This window comes from Hypanus sabinus, chromosome 9, assembly GCF_030144855.1.
Source record: "Hypanus sabinus isolate sHypSab1 chromosome 9, sHypSab1.hap1, whole genome shotgun sequence".
NCBI lineage: Eukaryota > Metazoa > Chordata > Chondrichthyes > Myliobatiformes > Dasyatidae > Hypanus > Hypanus sabinus.
The window spans coordinates 162995924-163018969 of NC_082714.1; the positions used below are offsets into that span (position 1 = coordinate 162995924).

Genomic DNA, 23046 nt, shown 5'->3' on the forward strand with positions numbered 1-23046 from the left:
CTTGTGTAGGGTTTTTCTTTGAATAGGTTGACCTGTTCTTTTGTGGTTGCCTCCAAGAAGACGAATCTCGGTTTTGTATACTGTATATGTACTTTGAACAATGAATGACTAAATGTATCTCATTCACCCTGCTGGTAGGAACCCTTGGTTTACCTACTGATTATTAACATTTCTTCAAATTCCTCCTCTAGATTAATGGTGATCATCTCATTTGAGACTACTTCCTCGAATGTTAGCATCATCCTTCTTCCTAATTGAACCTTTCTTTGATTTTTGAAGACTTTTCTTGGGCCACCCTACCATTTGCAAGGAAAAGAAAGAGGCATTCGCTCTCTGGGGTTTGGTTGGCCACTCAGCACATCCTGATTCAGACTTATTTATCATGTGTACGTGGAAACATAAAATGAAATGTGTCGTTTGCACTAACAACCAGTACAATCTAAGGATGTGCTAGGGCAGCCCACAAGTGTCACCATACATTCCATCATCAACGTAGCGTGTCCACAAGGCTCAGCAGAACAACACAACACAACAAACCTGCTTTCTCTCTTCCCTGCCAACCACCTACCCACCCATACCTCCAGTTGGATAATGCTTAATCTGGAGCCCAATTCCCAGGTAACCTGACATTATATCCCTTAATACAATGACTGGCAAAAATATAGCATTAAAATTAAGTCTGCCACTTGTATAAAGGCTTTCTTTATTTCTATCATCATTTTCCTGTTTTCTAGCCTAATTTGAGATTTTAGAAAATAAATACTTCCTGGCCAGTCAGTCTTTCAGGGCTTGTGGGAGAGATAGGTACCTTAGAGACATTTAAGAGGCTCTTGGGTAATCACTTGGATGATGGGAAAATGGAAGGCTATGTAGGAGAGGAGAGTTAGATTGATCTTGGAGTCGATTAAAAGGTTGGCACAATATAGTGGGCTGAAGGGCCTGTATTGCGCTGTACTGTTCTATGTTCTCCTTGGTTGCCTCTATTGTATCTGCCTCCTGCTTTCATTACCATCTTCAGCAGCCTGTTCCAGGCACTCAGCTCTCTATATTTAATTTTTTTTAAACTTAACTTGCCCCTTTAATTTTCCCTCTCCCATCTTAAAACCATGCTCCCTGGTATTCAGAATCTGGTTTGAATAGTGTGAAATTTGTTTTGTGTCAGCGGAACAGTGCAATACATTAAAAATTACTAAAAGTTACAATAAGAAATATATAAATGTGCAAAAAGCGAGGTAGTGTTCATTGTCCATTCAGAAATCTGATGGCGGAGGAAAGGAGCTGGTTCTAAAATGTTGAGTTTGTGTTGTCAGGCTGCTGTGCCTTCTGTCCGATGGTAGTAGCGAGAAGTAAGTATGGCCTGGATGGTGGGGCTCCTTGATTAATGCTGCTTTCTTTTGACAGCACTGCTTGTAGGTGTGCTCAGTCGTGTGTTCAAAGTATTATAGAATGATCTGGATGACATGTAAACTGTTTCAAAAGTAATGACAGTAAACCAGTAATCAGTTAGCATTCCTATGTAGTAATAACTTCTGTTTTTACAGCTATAAACATGTCGAAGGCTGACCTAGTTGAGAAGGCAAAGTTCGCTGAGCAGGCGGAGCGCTATGATGACATGGCGGCCGCGATGAAGGCCGTCGCTGAGAAGGGTGACGAGCTCTCAAACGAGGAGCGGAACCTGCTGTCTGTCGCTTACAAGAACGTGGTTGGGACTCGTCGTTCATCCTGGCGAGTCATCACTAGCATTGAGCAGAAGAATGAAGATGAAGCTAAGGCGCAACTGGTAAAAGATTACCGAGAGAAGATTGAGAAGGAGCTTCAGGATATCTGCCATGATGTTCTGGTAAAGCTTTGTGCTTGTCACGAGATTGATGGCTTGTAGAGGCAGCTGAATTTTTGTGTTTCTTCTCTTCCTCTGTGTAAATATCCCATTCAAGGCTGGACAAATCTTGTTCTCTAATGGCAGGTAACCAGGGAATTATTATAATTATAAATTATTCATAAAGCACATATCACACAAATAATGTTGTTCTAAGTGCTTTACAATGGGATAAAGTGTAAACAAGTTACTTAAAAACAAGTGTCATCCTTTATAGAAACATAGAAAACCTACAGCACAATACAGGCTCTTCGGTGAACATGTCCCTACCTTAGAAATTACCTAGGGTTACCCACAGCCTCTATTTTTCTAAGCTCCATGTACCTATCCAAAAGCTTCTTAAAAGACCCTATTGTATGCACCTCCACCACCGTTGCCAGCTGCCCATTCCACACACTCACCACTGTCTGTGTGTAAAAAAAAAAAAAAAAAAAAAAAATTTTAAAAAACTTACCCCCTGACATCGCCTCTGTATCTATTCCTCAGCACCTTAAACTTCTCCTCTTGTGGCAGCTATTTCAGCCCTGGGAAAAAGCCTCTGACTAACTACACGATCAATGCCTCTCATCATCTTATACACCTCTATCAGGTCACCCCACATCCTCCGTCGCTCCAAGGAGAAAAGGCCGAGTTCACTCAACCTGCTCTCATAAGGCATGCTCTCCAATCCAGGCAACATCCTTGTAAATCTCCTCTGCACCCTTTCTATGGTTTCCACATTCTTCCTGTAGTGAGGCAACCAGAACTGAGCACAGTAATCCAAGTGGTGTCGGACCAGGGTTCTATATAACTGCAACATTACCTCTCGGCTCCTAAATTCAATTCCACGATTAGTGAAGGCCAATGCACTGTAAGCCGCCTTAACCAGAGAGTCAACCTGCGCAGCTGCTTTGAGCATCCTATGGACTCGGACCCCAAGATCCCTCTGATCCTCCACACTGCCAAGAGTCTTACCATTAATGCTATATTCTGCCATCATATTTGACCGACGAAATGTTTATAGTTTTAGGTATCAAGTTCCACAGTTTAGGAGTGTAGTTTAAAAAAAAATGACCTGCCACTTAATTGTCTTTTGAGGGAGATTGTTGCTTTAACACCAAGTTATGTGATTTGGAATGCACCTTGTGTAAGTGGACACACAAAAGATGGAAAGAAACCATTATGTTTTCAAAAAGCTTCGAATGTCATAGGGTAGCAGTTAGCATAACACTATTACAGCGCCAGCAACCCAGGTTCAATTCTGCCACTGTCAGTAAGCAGTTATATGTTCACCCCACACGGGTTTCTTCCAGGTGCTCCAGTTTCCTCTCTCATTCCAAAAAGGTCCCGGTTAGTGGGTTAACTGGTCACACGGATATAACTGGGGAGCATGGGCTCATTGGTCCATAAAGACCTGTTATCATGCTATATATCTCTAAATGAAAACAAATTGCAGAGCCCTTTACAGCCACTGACATTTGATACTCAGTTGTAGAAAACCTAGTTTGTATACAGCACATTGTAACACACATCAGCATGATGGCCAAATTAGTTTTAGTAACAAAGTTTGAGGGTTAAGTGAATCTCCCAAGATACCAAGGTGAACCCTCCTGCCCTTTGAATTAACTTGTGTCCGAGAAGTTGGTGAAGGTCTCGGCTTAACTCTATCTCTGAAAGATGACAGCAATCTCTTTTTCCCCTCTCTTTCTCCACTGCTTATTTAATTTATTTTTACTTATTTTATAATTTATCATATTGTTTTGCACTCTACTGCTCCTGATGTGTGTCAGTGGTATTAAACCTGACTCTGATTCTCCCGTGCAGGAGCAACCACACATAAAGCACTGTATTCCTTGTCCAAGATTTAGCTACCCCTGTTCCTGGTGTGAGTGTGGAGAGGATGTTTCCCATAGTGGATGAGTTTGGGACCAGAGGGCACAGCCTCAGAATAGAGACACATCCCCTATGAACAGAGGTGAGGAGGAATTTCTTTTGAGAGAAGGTGGTGAATCTGTGGAATTAATTGCCACAGACGGCTGTGGAGGCCAAGACATTGCGTATATTTAAAGTGAAGGTTGTTAGGTTCTGGATTAGTAAGGATGTCAAAGGGGAGAAGACGGGAAGATAGGGATAGGGGGATAATAAATCAGCCATGATCAAATGGGGGGAGTGAGCTCGATGGACCAAAAGGCCTGGCCTAATTCTGCCCATTTGTCTTATGGTCATACAGAATGGCTCTTAAATGATGCTGAGGCAATGTGATACCAACTGTGCCTTAGCTGGCATATTAGTTGTGGGAGCTTTGAGTGTGCTCATGGGCATCTGTACTCCTGGTATAGTTAGGGATAATAAAACACTGAGGCAAAGTTTTGTCTGAAGGTGTAGAATAACTAAGTACAAGTTTACTGTCATTTGACTGTCCATATATACATCCAAACAAAGCAGTGTTCCAATGCATCAGGGTACACCTATGAGAGAGAGAGGGATCTATTTCACACACAGCACATAAACCAAAATATTGCCATAATTAAGTTAATAAAATGTTGTTCCAAATGCAGTATAGTACACAGCCCCAGTAAACAGCTTGCTGTCCTAGTGACAAGTCCTCAGTGGTGGCAGGGTATTCATTAGTCTCACAGCTTGGGGAAGAAGCTGTTGCCCAGTCTGGCAGCCCTAGTCCTGACGCTCCTGTACCTGCCCCCTGATGGTAGTGGGTCAGAGAGATTGTGGGATGGGTCCTAGTCCTGACGCTCCTGTACCTGCCCCCTGATGGTAGTGGGTCAGAGAGATTGTGGGATGGGTCCTAGTCCTGACGCTCCTGTTCCTGCCCCGTGATGGTAGTGGGTCAGAGAGATTGTGGGATGGGTCCTAGTCCTGACGCTCCTGTACCTGCCCCCTGATGGTAGTGGGTCAGAGAGATTGTGAGATGGGTTTGTAGGGACAGGTCAGTTGATTTACTGCACTGAAGGAGAGTTACAGATTTGACCCAGCTTTCGTGCTGAAGTTAAACCATCAGTAAAGGGCCTTATCTAATCAGGCTATTAGACTGAGATTTAGCCTTCTACATTTCCTTCAGGAGTGGCTTGAGATTAATTTTCGTGACCCTGGATAATTTGACTGCTTGTGTAATAACAGCCTGCTTCGGATGATTTTTGAACTGTATTATGCTTTAATTCCAAATGACAGCTGTAAAAGGGTTGATTAGATAGCTCAGGACAGGATACAAGTAAAATGGATCATTATGAATTAATTCCTTTGGAGTTGGCAATTTGTATAATAGGATATTAATAAGAAGAATTGTCAAAGACTTCAACCCTTTCCTCTTCAGGGTTATATGAATTTTTTTAAAATTTAACAAATAGCATTATTGATTTCATGCACATCAAAACGTACAGTGAAATGCATTGTTTTGCATCCAATCAAATCAGCGAGGATTGTACTGGGAAGCCCGCAGGTGTTGCCACACTTCTGGTGCCCCCGTAGCATGTCTACAACCCAGTAACCCTAACGGTATGTGGGAGGAGACCAGAGCACCTGGGGGAGCTGATACAAACTCCTTACAGATCTATAGGGAGAAGCACTGTCGACGTTTCGGGCCAAGACCCTTCGTCAGGACTAACTGAAAGGAAAGATAGTTAAGACAGTCCTTCCAGGTGAGGCGACACTTCACCTGTGAGTCGGCTGGTGTGGTATACTGCGTCCGGTGCTCCCGGTGTGGCCTTTTATATATTGATGAGACACAATGCAGACTGGGAGATCGTTTCGCTGTACATTCTGTCCGCCAGAGAAAGCAGGATCTCCCAGTGGCCACACATTTTAATTCCACGTCCCATTCCCATTCTGATATGTCTATCCATGTCCTCCTCTACTGTCAAGATGAAGCCACACTCAGGTTGGAGGAACAACACCTTATATACTGGCTGGGTAGCCTCCAATCTGATGGTATGAACATTGACTTCTCAAACTTCCGTTAATGCCCCTCCTCCCCTTCTTACCCCATCCCTGATATATTTAGTTTCTCTCCCCCCTCCTTTTTTTTCTCTTTCTGCCCATCACTCTGCCTGTTCTCCATCTCCCTCTGGTGCTCCCCTCCCCCTTTCTTTCTCCCTGGGCCTCCTGTCCCATGATCCTTTCCCTTCTCCAGTTCTGTATCCCTTTTGCCAATCACCTGTCTGGCTCTCAGCACTCCACCCCCTCCGGTCTTCTCCTATCATTCTGCATCTTCCCCTCCCCCTCCTACTTTCAAATCTCTTAGTATCTTTCCTTTCAGTTAGTCCTGACAAAGGGTCTCGGCCTGAAACGTCAACAGTGTTTCTCCCTATAGATGCTGCCTGGCCTGCTGTGTTCCACCAGCATTTTGTATGTGTTGTTTGAATTTCCAGCATCTGCAGATTTCCTCGTGTTTCCTTACAGATCTTCCAGCCGACGCTGTAAAGCTCGCACTAACCACTATTCTGCTGGCTTTATACTGTCGACTTTCTGAGCTGCACCAATTGTTCAGTTCTCCAGTGGCGTTCTATCATGCATGCTGCTGAAAGCAGTCACCTGGCTGGAGCCTGACTGAACTACTGAGCTGAAAGAAACAAAATGCTGGAAATACTCTGCAGGTCAGGCAACATCAGTGATGTGTGAAACAGAATTAATGTTTACGTCAAAGAAGGCTGAGGGACTGCTTTATGGGACCTGCCTTTGGTATCACAGGAATGTTCCACTGTTGTATCTAATGTCATTCAATTTGCAGCAGTGACCTTGCGAGATTAAACTTGGTAATTGACTTCTGATGTAATATAGTCGCCTACAATGAGCTTTGAACTGCATGGCATTATAATTCTGTCTAATAGCCTGAGCCTCGATACATGTGTGCACTAGAAAGTGGATTTACCTGAGGATGACATTTTCATTCCAGATCTCAGAGTCAATCAGGTATGATATCACTGAAATGTGTCATGAAATCAGTTGTTTTACAGCAGCAGAACATTGAAATACACAATAAAAACGATATAACATTTATTTTGGATTTCTGGCATATGCTTACTTTCCAACAAACCACCTGCTGATTGTAAAACTGGCCTAACTAAGAGTTCTGAATGAATATTCCCCCTTGAGAAAGATGAGGTGTTAGATCAGGGGTGGCGTGATAGAGTAGCTGTGAACATACCGCTTCATAATGCCAGCAGTCAGGCTCAATTCCTGTGACGTTCTCCCTGTGACCACTTTCCAAAGACATGCAGGTTAGTAAGGGTATGAATAAGTGCATTTGTAAGATCTGTCCACACCTGGAAGCATGGCAACACTCGGGTACCCCCAGCACATCCTTGGTCTGTGTTGGTCATTGGTACAAGCGACGCATTTCACTGTATGTATTACAGGTAAATTAATTACAGGCAGTTTAGTAGATGGTGTCACTAACTTGAGACCAAATGGTTCATTACTCAGCCAATCGATACGGGTTTTCAATGACCATGGTATTCAGAGAATGCCACGCGGCAGATATTGTCCATTCAACTTTCGGATCCTTTGTTGTTACAGTTAATCAAGTGCCTATTTGTCTTGATTATCAAACCGTTCCAACTCTCACCTAACAAAAATGTTCTAAATTTATTTTAGCCATTTTGTACCCTCCTCTTGTTTTCCTCAGCCTTAATTAGTTGTTTCTCTCTCCTATTAGTGTATCTTGATCACTTAACTATCTTGATTCAGTTATTCCCAAAGTAATGAAAGATTCAGATACAGTTTAATTTACCACACAAACTTGGGATATACAGTGAATGCACCGATTGCGTTAACAACTAATACATTCAAAGATGTGCTGGGGGCAGCCCACAAGTGTCACCACACATTCTGGCACCAACAATATATAGCCCCACACAAGCTGCAGCAAACACAAAACAAACCCCTCTCCCACCCCACTCATGCAGAAACAAGCCTCCAGCCCCAGGAAAAGGTTGCTTCAGTGTCTGCAGTCTGGCCAACATTGCATTCTGTCCTTATAATTGAACACCTTTCCCCTATCATTCTGGTAGAGTAACAAGTGAAATTATTGCAGCCACATCAGTATCTCCAAGAATAAATATATACAGGCCACGGTAGCATAGTCGTTAGCGTAACACTATTACAGCTCGAGCATCGGAGTTCAATCCCAGTATCCTCTAAAGAGTTTGTACGTCCTCTTCATGGAACGTGTGGGTTTCCTTCAGGTGCTCTAGTTTCCTCCCACGGTCCAAAGGCATCCTGGCTAGTAGTTTAATTGGTCATGGTCAATTGTCCTGTGCTTAGACTAGGGTTAAATTGGTGGGTTGTTGGCACAGCCCATTGGGTCAGAGGGGCCTGTTCCACGCTGTACCTCAATAAATAAATGCAAATATAATGAACAAGTTATTCTCTTTGCCATGGTAAGATTGTTGAATAAGTAATAGCTTTTGCACAGTTTACAATGGTTTTTCCCTCTACCTTTTTAATTCAGAGACTGCTGGACGAGTATCTTATCACCAATGCAACTTCTTCTGAGAGCAAGGTCTTCTATCTGAAGATGAAAGGAGATTACTACAGATACCTCTCCGAAGTTGCAAACGAGGCACAGAAAGCGAGTATGTTTGGAGAATTTAGAATTTAATTGGGATTTATTTTCTGCATGAGAACCTCCTGTCCAGTAGGGCAAACTGCTGTTTTGGATCCCTTCATCTGTGAGTTTGTAACATCTCATTGGAAAGGCTAATAAGGTCCTTCAGCTGCACAGAATTGGAAATTGCAGAAACATGTAATTGCAAGATTCCTCCTGTCTGGGAGCAGATGAGCAGCTTGACAAACAAACAATAAATATGCTTGTATTATAAGACCATTACACATAGGAACAAAATTAGGCCATTTGGTCCATCGAGTCTGTTCTGTTATTCAATCATGGCTGATCTATTTTCCCTCTCACCCACATCCCATAACCTTATTTAATGGTATTGGTACATGGCGGAAAAAAGGTTGGGAGCCCCTGCTTAAGAGGTGCTGTGAGGGGCAAATTCTTTACCTGCAGAGTGGTAGATGCCAGGAGTGGATTACTGAGATGGTAGTGTAAGCAAGCAATTTGGAGTTTGAGGCTTTTGGCCAAACACATGAATGCAAAGGGAATAAAGAGATATGGGTGATATACAGGAAGAGGACATTTACTATAAATTGGCATCAATATTAGCACATCGTGGGACAAATTATCTGTCCAGTGATGTAATGTTTTATGTGGAGTAGCCTGTTGGCCAACAGTAATGCCTGGTGGCATACAAAATGCTGGAGGAACTCAGCAGGTCAGGCAGTGTCTGTGGAGAGGAATAGAGAGTGTACCTTTCAGGCCAAGACCCTTCCTGCATTTGCCATTCCTGTTGGATTTTTAATCAGAAGCAGGTTTATTATCACTGGCAGATGTTGTGAAATGTTGTTCATCAGCAGCAGTAAATAATAAAAATACTGTAAATTACAGTAAGAAATATAGTATAAAAACTAAAATGAGTAGTGCAAAAAGGAAAGAGCAGTGAGGTAGTGTTCAAGGGTTTGTTGACTATTCTGAAATTTGATGGAAGAGGGCAAGAAACTGTTCCTGAAACGTTGATTGTATGTCTTCAAGCCTCTGTCCCTCCCCCTTGTGGTAGCAATGAAAAGAGGGCATGTCCTGGGCGATGGGGGTTCCTTAATGAGGGATACCGCTTTTTTGAGGTATTAACTTCTGAAGAATTGAGAGGTTCTACTGATTGTTAGGATTTTGGAACTGCATTTGTATTTATGAAGCAGCTTTAACATAGCAAGAAAAGTTGTGTGTTAGAGCCAATGAAGTGAATAATGTAAGTGCAGAAGCATGAAGCAAGGACTGAAAGGAAAGGCTGATCAGGTGAAATATAGGGGAGGCTGGAAGCTGATGTATAATGTAGATCCTGTGGGACTAAAAAGCTTGGTTATCTACTGAAGAAACTTATTGCAGTAATGGTTCTACATGTTGCTAGTTAATGGAACATTGTCATATCATCTGATCTGTTTGCACAAGTGTCTACTATCACCCAAACTGGCATTTCTGTCTTGAAGATACCGTGGATTGCTCACAAAAGGCCTACGATGAGGCATTTCAGATCAGCGAGGCTGACATGCAACCAACCCATCCCATCCGCCTTGGTCTGGCCCTCAACTTCTCCGTGTTCTACTACGAGATCCTGAACTCTCCTGAAAAGGCATGCAAGCTGGCAAAGTCGGTGAGTGTCGACACAAGGTGTTTGGAGTGTATGTTGTATCATTCTAGCTAGATGCACTCGTCATTTGCTCCCTGGTTCAATTGCCCAGCTTTTCAAACATAAGACATAGGAGCAGAATTAGGTTTTTCAGCCCATTGAGTCTGCTCCACTGTTGAATATTGAATTCATTATCCCTCTCAACCCCGTTCTCCTGCCTTCTCCCTGTAATGTTTGACATCCTTACTAATCAAGAGCCTATCAATCTGCTTTAAACGGCCTCCACTGCTGTTTATGTCAATGAATTCCACAGATTCACCTTAACTGAAGTTAGGTATACTAGCCAGCTGCGGGGGCTTCATGGTTGCAGAGGAGTACGCCCTTTGGTCCCGGGGGTGGACTATGGGCCAGATGCAGGTCAGTGAAACTAGTCAGAATAACAATTCTGCATAGGCTATATGGGCCTAAGGGCCTGCTGATGTGGTGTAGTCTGTGACCATCTCGGGCCAGAGTAATTGGGTTAATGATATTTAATTCCCTCTGTTCATATTCCTCCATTGTCTGTTCATGTGCTTATCTGTCAGCCTTTTAAATGTCTCAACATAACTTCCTCCACTGACACCCCTGGTAGCACATTCCAGGTCCCCGCTATTGTTTATGAAACAAAACTACCCCACACATCTCCTTCAAGTTCACGTTTAATTGTCATTCAACCATACATAAATGACCATGAAAATAGCCAAACTCCGGGGTTGTGCAATGGTGATGCACAACACAAAGCACTTACAGGATAGCAAGCACATGTAAGATATCTACTAAATACAGTCACGTATAAAAAATATAGTCCAAGGCCCCAAGTCCATGAACGTTGCAGAAATCTGAAGTCGACCACAGTACAGCTTGTCTTCTGAACACTGGAAGGCAGCGCTGACTGCAGCCTGGATGCCAGGCCTCAGTGACCCTGCCTTCCTCCTCAATGTCTGTAACTAGGCAACACCGTGGCTTAAGGCCTAGTCCTCGATACAACGAGGCCACGCAGCTTCCCTGCCACCCACCAATAAAACATGAGTCAGACTTGTAGCATTCCACATCAACGGTGCCTTGCAATCGCAAGAAAAGCAACTCAGACGACTGCAACTGCACACAGCCTTCATGCACTAATTCCTCTGACACAGACAGTAGGACAATGCACATTGTCCAGCTTCTTCAGTTTTTCTACCAGCGACCAGCTTGCTGATAGAGTAGACTGCAGTAATTTAATGCCCAGCAGGGTCTTGCGATGGTAAAAAGGTCAATAACACTGTGGTTGAACCCGTAGAAGCCACTGTATTTGAAGGAAGAGTTCCTTTGAACTCTCCTTCCTCTCACTTTAAATGTACGCCCTTTAATTTTGTTTTGGCCCTGGGAAGCATACTGAATAATTACTCTATCCAGGCCTCTCAAACTTTTTAAACTTCTATCAGGTCCTCCCTCAGTATCTGACCCTCCAGTGAAATCCAACCTCTCCTCTCCTCATAGTACAGTCCCTCTAACCCAGGCAGCATCCTGGTGAGTCTCTTTTGCATCCTTTCCAAAGCCTTCATATCTTTCCTGAACTGAATGCAGGACTCCAGATGTGGCCTAACCAGAGTTTTATAAAGCTGCAAATTCTTGCCTAATATTCAAAGTTCAAAGTAAAATTTATTATCAGAGTACATACATGTCACCACATACGATCCTGGGATTCTGAGGTTATGTAGGAGGAAGATTGATCTTAAAGTAGGTTATAAGGTCAGCAGAACATTGTGGGAAGAATGGCCTGCACTGTGCTGTAGTGTTCTACATTCTTCTCTTGTGGAAGAGGATGCAATATGAACAGAAAGTACGGTACACTGGATTTGAAGAAGTTCAAGTGAATCATGACTTCAACCAGAATGATTGTTTGGGCCATTTTTTTAACTGGGAGTCAAGAAGTGAAATAGACAGGTGTTGTGTGGGATGGAGATTGATGGATGGGCACAAAGTGAATGGCCTCTGCAGTACCGGAAAGGAGGTGGAGAGGTGTGATTGGTAGTGGGGTCACATTGCAGCTGTCAGAAATTATGAAGGACTTCTATTGAAGGGGAAGCTGGGCTGGCCTGGGAGGTGAGTACCAGGTGAAAGGGGGTGAGAGCAGATGTGCAGGGAAGCTTTATCAACTCTTCACAGATGCTGCCTGACCTGCTGAGTTGTGTGTGTGTGTGTTAGTTACTCTGGATTTCCATCATCTGCAGTATCTCTTGTGTTTATGCATTGCTAAATGCAGGCTGGCTAGAAATGAAAGAAATTGCACTGACGTATCCACAGCAGTATCACATCCTGAAACTTTTGCGATCCAAAGGTTTTTTGGAAGTCGAGAATGAAGCATAAAACTTGTTGCTTACAGCTGTTTTATTAAATATTACAAGAATGAAAGACAAAAAAGAGAGAACAAAGGAGAGAGAAAGGGTGAAGCAATTGTGGTTGTCTCTCACTCAAGCTAGAGATAACAACATTCCAGTGATAACAATTAATCTATGAAATAGCCAGATCAAACCCAAATGGTGTGACACCTGCTACAGAAAACTAAATTCTCTTTTTAAAAGAACAAGCAACTGTGCAGTAATTACTGAACAATTACATGTCTATAGGAGATTATATAAAATTACAGACAAGCATCAGACATTTAAACTACAGGAAAAGTAACCTTTCCACATCCCAGTTACAATTGGTGGAGGGTGGGGAGAGAAGACTGCCACCATGTTGCCACTGATAGCTCAAAAGCTAAAATAATTTGCTTTTGCAGGGTGTCCACTGAGCAAAGCACACACTTGTGCCTGAGACCTGAGTGGTACACAGGACTACCGTTACAGATCTTGTCGGCGAAGCACATGCTTTGTCTTGTGATCGTGCGACTCAGTTGTTGAATCTGTAGGAACTGACTTTCAAGGACTCTATAGTTCTCAGTATTTACTTTTTATTATTTGCGCAATTTGACCTATTTTGTCAGTCTTTGTTAAGTATAGTTATATACTGTAATTATACAAGTTCTGTTGTATCTTTTTGTTCCTTTGAATACTTACAAGAAAATTAATGTGAAGGGAGTGAGTATATGGTGACAGATGTGTAGCTTGATAATGAACTTGCTTCTCGTACTGCTCTCTAATCCTAGTCATGAGGACCAACAAACCTTCTGTGTGGTTGAAGTAGACACTTAGCATAGTTTAAATTGAAACTGTGAGGTAAAGGTTTATCTGTGCTCCATGATGATTAGTTTTGGCTGAAATTTCAAATCAGTTCAAAGCAATAAGACCTATGTTAATCCTTCCATTCCAGGGATCATTCTTGCAAACGTTTTCTGGACCCCCTCCAATGTCACCACATCCTTTCTTAGATACAGGATCCAAAATGTCTCTCAATATTCCAAATGCAGTCTGACCAATGCCTTATAAAGCCTCAGCATTATATTCTAGTCCTTTCAAAATGAATGCTGACATCACATTACCACGGACTCAACTTGCAAGTGAACTTTCATGAAATCCTGCACGAATACAGCCAAGTCCCTTTGCATCTCTGATTTATGAATTCATTCCATTTAAAAAATAGTCTACACCTTTATTCCTTCTACCAAAATGCATAATCTTACCTTTCCCTACACTATATTCCATCTGCCATGTTGCCCATTCATCCCAACTGTCCAAGCCCGCCTACAGACTCTGTAGAAAGGTTCACCATAACAAATTGCTGACTGCTCAGATATTGACTAGTCTGATGTTTGATGAATGAACATTTCTTCACCATCTTATGTTGCAGGCATTTGAAGACGCTATTACAGAACTAGACTCTTTGACTGATGATTCGTACAAAGACAGCACCTTGATTATGCAGTTACTACGAGACAATTTAACTGTAAGTATCACACACAGAGCAAATTCCTAACAATTAAATTGATTCCCCAGCTTACTTTTTCAGGCATTTTGTGCATCAGAATCAGGTTTATTATCACTACGTATTGTCGTGAAATGTGTTGTTTTACAGCAGCAGTACTTAGAAATTTAAATACTATTAATTTGCAAAAAGCAATGCTTAAAAAGTGGCACGAACAGAGAGCAAAATACTGAGGTGGTGCTCATGGGCCTTTCAGAAATCTAATGGTGGAGGGGAAGAATCTGCTCTTAAAACATTGACCATGTGTCCTCAGGCCCCTGTACCATCTCCTTGATGGTAGCAATGAGAAGAGGGCATGTCCTGGGTAAAGGGGTTCGCCTTTTGAAGGAGAACTCAGTTCTGGGGAGGCCAGTGACCGTGATGGAGCTGGCTGAGTTGACAACTTTCTGCAGCTCTTTCCGATCCTGTGCAGTGGCCCCTCTGTATCAGACGATGATGCAACCATTTAGAATGCTGTCCACAGTACATCTGCTAGTTTTCACTGCGTGCACACACAAGTGCAGTGACGTTCAGTGCTGGAGAGGAACTAGTGACTTTTTATGTAATAAAAATGGGAAAATGCTGAAAGTACTTAACAGTGACTAGAGCGGGAGAAACTTCAGGATGGTGCCCCTACATCTGACCTCTGTCTTTCCAGCATTTTGTTTTTTATTTTTGAATTTCTAGTATTTGCAACATTTTGCTTTTGATTTTTTTTTTTGTTAGTATCAGCAAAACGTATGGCACAGAAAAGGGTCCTTTTGGCCCATCTTGTCCATGTTGACCATGACTGAACATTTTTTATTTATTGAGGTACAATTTATCATCGGCTTTTCGGGCCCTTCAAGCCATGCCACCTAGAAAATCCCCAATTTAACCCTCACCTAATCACAGGACTGTTTACAATGACCAATTACCCTACCAACCGGTACATCTTTGGACAGTGGGAGGAAACCCACGCACTCCACTGGGAGAATGTACAGACTCTTTACAGTTGACATCTGAAATGAACTCAGAACTCCGCCCCTAGCTGTAATAGCATTGCCCTAACCACTACACTACCATGGCACAGTTGAGAATATAAAAGTAAAGTCAATTACAGCAAATATTCCCTGGGTATGGTAGAGCATTGGGGCTCTGTATCACCAATTCAGAATGCACGAACAGCTTTGGGGATCAAATGATCTTACAGCTGGTGGTGTAATACTGCCCTTGGAGCTGTTTGATTGTGTGATATTGGGGCGGCGTGTAGTGTGCTGGTTAGCATAGGGCTTTACAATGCCACCTCCAAGAGGACACACCTTGTCATGGTTTGGAGACTTGCATGCCTCAATGATCCAGAGAACCATGCTGGCCAGAGTTAGGGCTTTATGCTTTGGCTTTTGGTAGGGTCACCCACGCCAAATATGTCAAATGGTAGAGGCCAGACTAAGGGTGGTCCACTGGTCCACCATGCTTAGGGTTTCAGCACAGGGCCATCAACCCTGACTGGGCAAACAAAACTTACAGAAACAGCAATGGAGATTCCTTCTACCTCTTAGTGTGTCAGTATTCCCAAGTCTTCACCCAAGACTTGCATGACAGACAGTAGTGGAAACTGAGAGGAAGCTACTGACCTGATGAAGGAAGCCTTGAACACCGCCAGAGGTGGAGGACCTTCATTGCTGCCCCAAACACCAGTGGTGTAACGGTAGGGAAGTACAGCCAGGGATCGGGATTCAATTCCCACCCCTGTCTGTAAGGAATTTGTACGTTTTCCTCATAACTGCATGGGTTTCCTCCTGATGCTCCAGTTTCCTCCCATGTTACATGGAAGTACAGGTTAGTTGGACCAGAAGGGCCCGTTACCATTCTGTGTCTCTAAATAAAATAATAAGATTGCTGATGGTTTTATTGGAGCAGAGTGTATGGTGATTCCTTCTATGTTGCTGAAACTCGCTGTCAACTTTGAACTGTTTTGAAGTGCTGGAAACTCTCTAAGTGGAAGACTTGCTGTGTGAATGATTCTTTCTCAAACCTTGTTTCCTTCCTACAGTTGTGGACCTCGGACAACCAGGGAGAGGAAGTGGAGCAGGCTGAAGGGGAGAACTAAACCCACATCACCTCCTGCCCCCTTTATTCACTTTCACCTCCTGTCTGCCTAACTGCCCCACCGTTCTCCTGTTAGTAATCACTGACTCCCCATCCCATAGACTCCAGGATCACCAGCAGCCTGTATTTCAATGCACCAGCAAACACTGAGAGAAGTCTGTCACCAGCAGTAGCTCTAAGCTGTCGTGGTTACTGCACATTTTGGTTTAGGTTATGTGAATGTAACCTGGCGTGTTAAGTTGAAATTTCTCTTGTGATAATTTTGAAGGGAATGTGTAGTGAAGAGACAGGTGTAAGGATCACATTCTTGGAGCACTTCATGGCGAGAGACTTGTTGCTTTGTTAAATCAATTAAACAGTCAGCCCTGTTAGGTAGAGAGCTTTTCATCATCTTCCTGCTCTGTGACTTTCCTCTGGTCATTTTCCTGCAGGTAAGATCCCATTGTCCAGACTGTCCTGTGCAATCTCCACCACTACCCCCCCCCCCCCCCCACCCCACCCAACCACTTTGTCAGCATGGCCTTGTGAACAGATGGTATTGCTGGCTTCCATCGTTGCTTCAGTGATTTTCCTGCTCTGGGAGCTGGGTGCTAGTGGGGAGTCTTGACAGATAGTTGATAGTGTAATAGTTGGTGGGCTTTCATTTCAAGCCAGCCAGTTGGGACTACCTTCTGCACTATCGTCATGCTGATGACCCTAGTGTTTGTAGTTTCAGTGCCCATGTTCCTGCCCCTCTCCACACTTCTGCACAATCCACTGTGGGCTGCTGACTGCCTCCGATGGGCGGTTCAGGTTTCGTATCAGGTGTACTCGGTTACATCAGCTGTCTCTTCCCTCTGCTCTGGGTTCCTTGTGTTTGTCCCCTCTGCCCTCTCCCCACCACCACCATCCCCATTTCCTGATATTCCATTGGAATAGGGATCATTTCTGTTGTTGTTCCTCTGTCTTCCATTCAACGTTATAATGTCTCCTCACCTGTGGTAGTAACTTTGGTAACCAGCTGTAGCCTATTTCTAATCACTGTGCACACATATTCTTGGTATTAAAATAATATTTTTCTTCACTGATGCATCAGCCCTGACCTTTCCCTATAAATTCTGCCTTGATGCTCTGAAGCTTCTTTTCATGGAGCTGGTGAGAAGGGTGGGGGGGGTCAATGTCATCCATTTAATTTATCATTCCCCACCCCACCCCCCCGAGTAATGATATTTTCTAAATTAGACTGAAAAAACAGTCCTTCCAGCATCAACCTACACTGTTCACTTCCCTGGACACCAAGTATTGATTGGCAGATTTCAGTCAGGATCTACTGGAAAGGCTTGGTGTCAGCTGCACCCAGGGGCATTAGCTGAGCGGTGCCACAGTTCTGTTGAAATGCATTCTTACCTGTGTAGTTGGAATGGAAAGGGTGGGAATGTACAACAGTAGTCAGTGTCACAGAATACATTCCTGACTTTTGTTCTGATCACATTTCACAGATGCGTACCCCTCATCTAATTGTCATTTTAGTCTGTTTGTCCACTGGAAAAATGCACCATGCACTGAATTTTAAAAAATAAGATTGAAATTTCTTTTAGCCGACTTTTAGGTGATCTCTGGTAGTGAACTTGGAACGGCCCCCTATCCAGCATCTGTTTATCCTGTAGCTGCCCACCTGCTTGGTTTTTTACAGATCAGTATTCTGCCTCCATTCACTTCTGTGGCTGTTGTAGCACACACGTGATTGCGGAACAGTAGGACAAACATATTAAAATTTGTTTTTGATGTACAATTAGATTTGTGTAAGTTTTTTTTAAATGGACTGCAAAGGAAAATAAATTCTGAACATGTGCAAGACAGTTCAAAGTGAAAATAAAAGTTTTATTCAGTAAGTAGTTTGCTTCCTGTCTTACAGTAAGCTTAATGATCTGTTCCCTTGGGCAGGGTGAGAACTTTATAACTACACCATTAGTTGGGTTGAAATGTCTGTTGCTGTACTAATGACTTAAGATATTTGGGTTTGTGTGTGATGGGTTGTAAGCTTTTAGTTCACGTAGCCATAGGAAGTTTACTTCCTGCCTGTTACACCACTGGTGTTCAGGAATTGAAGGTCTTCCCATCACTAGTGCTGTTCAGGGCTTCCGTCGTCATATCAGAAGCTTCCTTCCAGTTTTCACTACTGGGGTCGTGCAAGTCCTGATTGGAGACCCCAGGAATACCATCACATTCGGATGTAGAAAGATTCTTCATTGCTGTTTCCATAACAATTTTGTTTGACCCGTCAGGGTTGTTGGCCCTGAGCTGGAGGATTGGTGGATCACTCTTAGTCTGGCCTCTATCCTTTGACCTGTTTGGCATGGCCAAAGCAGAAAGCCCTGACTCCAGCCAACATAGCTCCCTGGGTCATTGAGGTACACAAGCCTCCAAACCATGACAAGTCTGTAGTCCTCTTGGCAGATAGGATAGTTTAATCATTGGAAAATTAGCAATATTTCTATTTGCTAATAATTATTGTCCAGTACTCCTTGCTGTTACTCCACCATGAATGGTCCCAAGCCCGGCTATGAAAGGAGGAGGGTTGGGCACAGGGCTAGCAACCCCATCCTGTAAAATCCCAGAGCTATAGAAACACCAACTGAGGCCATCCCTGGGAAAGAGAGGATCTTTGCCTAGAAGATGTGTAGGTGGGCTACACCTGGACTGGCCCAGAGCAGAGGAGACTGGTGAGCTGTTGTCAGCAGCCTCAGCCTCCGTAGAGGAGACAGGTTTAAAAAAAAGATGACTCCTTTGTTACAGGTTGTTCTCTCCCCACTTAACCCATAGGCTTCTATACCTGGCTGATTCAATCTCTATAAATATTGTCAGTAACTCTGGCTCCACCACTCTCTCTGGCAAAGTGTTCCAGGTACTTGTGTAGTGAAAAGCATCAGCTCTCCCTGCATAGATGGTGGAATCCTGTATAGCTTCATTCACAAAACATGAATCTCGGTGACTGCTCAAACTTAGCATTTATGAGTCAGTTGTTCTAAAAAAGAATACACCAAGTGATGTATACACCACAGAACTAGGCCCTTCAGCTCACTTTGACAATGCTGATTGCAATGCCTGTCTACACTAATCCCATCCGCCTATAGTGGGCCTATATACTGCTATACAATTACCTGTCCAATGGCCCCATGCTGGTGACCTTCTCCCCCTCCCCCAACTTCAGGACCTCCCTCTAGTTTCCTAACTCCTTCCTTTATTCTATGGTTCACTGCACTCTCAAGTTCCTTCAGCCTATCCCCTCCCAACCACATATCATCCCTCTTTCACTTGTCATCTTGTACTTCTCTCCCTTGCCCGACCTCCAACCCCCTTTTTCCAGCTTCTGCCCCTTCTTTTCCAGTCCTGATGAAGGATCTTGACTCAAAACATCAACTGTTTATTCCCTTCCATAGATGCTGTCTGACCTAAGTTCCTCCAGTATTTGTGGGTTGCCTAAGATTTCCAGCATCTGCAGCACAACCTGAAATCATGTAATTTAGACCGTAAGAGGATAGGAGCATAACTAGGCCATTCAGCTCATCGAGTCTGCTCTTCCATTTCATCATGGCTGATCCACTTTCCCTCTCAGCCCTATCTCCTGCCTTCGCCCTGTATACTGTACCTTCATGCCCTGACTAAGAAAGAATCTATCAATCTCTGACTTAAATATACCAATGACTTGGCTTTCATGGCTGCCTGTGACAATGAGTTCCACAGATTCACTATTCTCTGGTAAAGAAATACCTCCTCTGTCCAAAAAGGACACCCTTCTATTGTGAGGCGGTGTCCTCTGGTCTTGGACTCTCCCACCATAGGCCTCAGCTTCAGAATACCATCTCCCCTGGCAGCTTATTACAAGTAAGCACTATCAGATGGAAAAACTTGCCTTCAGATCCTCTTTTGAATTTCTCCCCTCTCACCTTCATCCTGTGCCCTATATTTCTAGATCCCTTCTTGCCCTGGGAAAGACTACCTTATATGGATCCCACATGATGTTATAAACCTCTCTAAGTTTGTCCTCGGCCAACTACGTTCCAGTTAGAATAAATACAGCCTAACCTTATAACTTGAGCCATCCATTCCATACAATATCTTGGTGAATCTATTCTGCACTCAATTACTCCCACATCAGGAAGTGTGGTGACCAATACTGTACACAATGATTCAGAATCAAATTTTAAATCACTGGCATATGTAGAATGTTGTTTTGTAGCAGCAGTATGTTGCAATATATAAAAAATATATATATAAAATATGTGTGCAAAAAGAGAACAAAAATATTAGTGAAGTCATGTGTGTGGGTTCATTGTCCATTCAGAAATCTGATGTTGGAGGGGAAGAAGTTGTTCTTGAATCATTGAGTGTGTGCCTTCAGGCTGCTTATGCATTTTGATCCTGGATTTCCTTATTTGTAGATCCCAGTCAATTCATATTGGCAAAAACATTTCCACAATTTCCATCAGCACGGTAGAGATGTATCCTTGGCCCCCACTCTGCTCACTATGACTGTGGCTAAGTACAACTCCAACGCCGTACACAAGATGACAGCAGTGTGGGCTGTGTCAAAGGAGTGAAGAATCAGCATACGGGGGAGATTGAAAATCTGGCAGGGTTGTATAATAACAACAACCTCTTGCTCAGTGTCAGTAAGACCAAGGAACTGGTCAGAAGAGGAAATTTCTGGTCCATGAGCCAGTAATCAGAGGTGGAGAGGGTCAGTAACTTTAAACTCCTAGGTGTCACTATCTCAGAGGACCTGTCCTGAACCCACCATATAATTAACAGCACCTCTACATGGTGGGACAAAAAGTTGCTTTGTGGTATAGTTCACTGGTGGAGAGAACAGAGTTTACCGACTTTGGCTTGGGCTTTGGTGAGGAGGCACAGTTGGTAGCAACTAGAGCTTTTGTAGTGGTTGAATAAAAAGTCACCAAACTATAACTAATTAAATAAAGTAAGGAAGATGCAAGATCAGCTGGTTGCTGCATGTTTTGGGATCTGGTGGACCCCATTGTGGTTCCTGTACATCTGCAGCAAGTGATGGCTGCTCGAGGAACTCCAGCTCAAAGTTGACCTGGAATCTGAGCTTCAAACACTGCGGCACTTCATGGAGGGGGAGAGTTACTTGGATTCTCTGTTTCAGGAGGTAATCAACCCATTAGATTAGCTGCCTCAAACTCGGTCTGTGGTCAGGGACAAGAGGGTGTGACTGTGAGTGAGGGGGGTAGTGGGATCCAAGAGACAATGCTGGAGGAGCCTCAGCCCTTGAGCTGTCCAACAGGTCTGAGATTCTTGCTCCCTGTGTGGATGAGAGTGGGGGCTGTAGGAAGGATGAGCAACCTAACTGGTTCAGGGAGCCATTCAAAAGGGGGAAAGAAGAGAAACATAGTGGTAATTGGGGATAGTATAGTCAGGGGAATAGACTGTATTCCCTGTCATGAGGAAAGAGCATCCTGAAGGCTGTGTTGCCTGCCCGGTACCCAGGCTCAGGACATCTTATCTGACCTCCAGGGGGATTTGCAGTGGGAGGGGAAAGATCCAGTTGTCGTGGTCAGTGTGGGTACCAACAACATAGGTAGAATGAGGGAATTTGAGCAGCTGGGGACTAAATTAAAAAGCAGAACCAAGATGGTGGCAATATCTGGATTACTACCTGAGCCACATGCAAATTAACACATGGTTAAGAAGATTTAGAGAGTTAAATGTGTGGCTCAAGGATTGGTGTGAGAGAAGTGGCTTTGAATTGATAGGAAACTGCCAGCGGTATTGAGGAAGGAGGGAGCTGTTCCACCTGAACCATGATGGGACCTGGATCCTGGCGATTCACATAACTAGGGCTGTGGATAGGGCTTTAAACTAAATGGGGGGAGGGGTTTCAACAGATTGGAGAAGTGTGGATAAAGTAAAAGAGCAAAGTGCGGATAAAGGTAAAATAAAAGCAAAAGTTAAAGGGAAAAGTAAGGGTGGGGTGCAGAAAAGTCAAATGCAAAAGAGACAGAGATTACTAGATTTTAAAGGCACAATGAGTGCAAGGGCACTTTATCTGAATGCCTATAGTATTCGGAACAAGGTCAGTGAACTTGTGGCACAAATCAGTACGAAGGGCCATTACAGAAACGTCGTTACATGGTGGAGAGGGTTGGGAATTAAATATCTGAAGATTTCAGGTAATATGGAAGGATGCTCAGGAAGGTAAGGGAGGTGGGATAGTGCTCTTAATGAAAGATGAGATCAGGGTGATAGTGAAAGACAATACAAGATCTGAGGAGCAGAATATTGAATCTATCAGGGAAAGAATCACTAAGAGGGGATGTCTATAGACCAAATATTTCAGTGGCACAGGCAATAAATAGAAAAATATCTGAGGCATGTAAGAATGGAACAGCAGTTATCATGGGGGACTTCTAGATTGGGTATATCAAGTTGGTCGAGGCAGTCTTGAGGAGGACTTCATTGAATGCGTACATGATAACTTTCTTGATCAGCATGCTACTGAGCCTACAAGAGAACATGTTATCTTCGATCTGCTCCTGTGTAAAGAGACAGGTAAAATGAGTGATCTTGTAGTTAGGGATCCTCTCCAAAAGAGTTGTCACAGTATGATTGAGTTTCTCATACAAATGGAGGGTGCAATAGTTCCTTAATGATGCATTCAGAGAAGCTCTTCTGCACACCATAGTTGTAAGGCGTGGTTATTTTGAATTACTGTCATCTTCCTCTCAGCTTGAACCAGTCTGGACATTCTCCTCAGACCTCTCTCATTAATAAGGTACTTTTGCCCAAAGAGAGCTGAATGTTTTTTTATTCTTTTTATTGTCTTTCACTGTAAACTCTCGAGACTGTTGTGCGTGGAAGTCCCAGGAGATCAGCAGTTTCTGAGATATTCAAACCACCCCAACAATCATTCCACGGTCAGAGTCACTTAGATCACATCTCTTCCCCATTCTGATGTTTGGTCTGAACAGCTGAACC

The 23046-nt window shown here is 43.4% G+C and overlaps 1 protein-coding gene across 3 annotated transcripts in view; it reads left to right on the plus strand.

The window, feature by feature from the left end:
- LOC132399995 (14-3-3 protein beta/alpha-1-like) overlaps positions 1 to 17939 on the plus strand; it is a 30123-nt gene extending 12184 nt beyond the window's left edge. For 2 of the 3 annotated variants that reach the window (XM_059981021.1, XM_059981020.1), the window contains 5 exons: positions 1542 to 1840; positions 8319 to 8442; positions 9914 to 10077; positions 13864 to 13959; positions 16013 to 17939. In XM_059981021.1, coding sequence (XP_059837004.1) covers positions 1550 to 1840; positions 8319 to 8442; positions 9914 to 10077; positions 13864 to 13959; positions 16013 to 16069 — 732 coding nt within the window. In that variant the 5' untranslated portion in view covers positions 1542 to 1549 and the 3' untranslated portion in view covers positions 16070 to 17939. Of the gene's footprint in view, positions 1 to 285; positions 619 to 1541; positions 1841 to 8318; positions 8443 to 9913; positions 10078 to 13863; positions 13960 to 16012 lie in introns of those variants that run through there. The other variant, XM_059981022.1, reaches the window with a different exon arrangement.
- The last annotated feature ends 5107 nt before the right edge of the window (positions 17940 to 23046 follow it).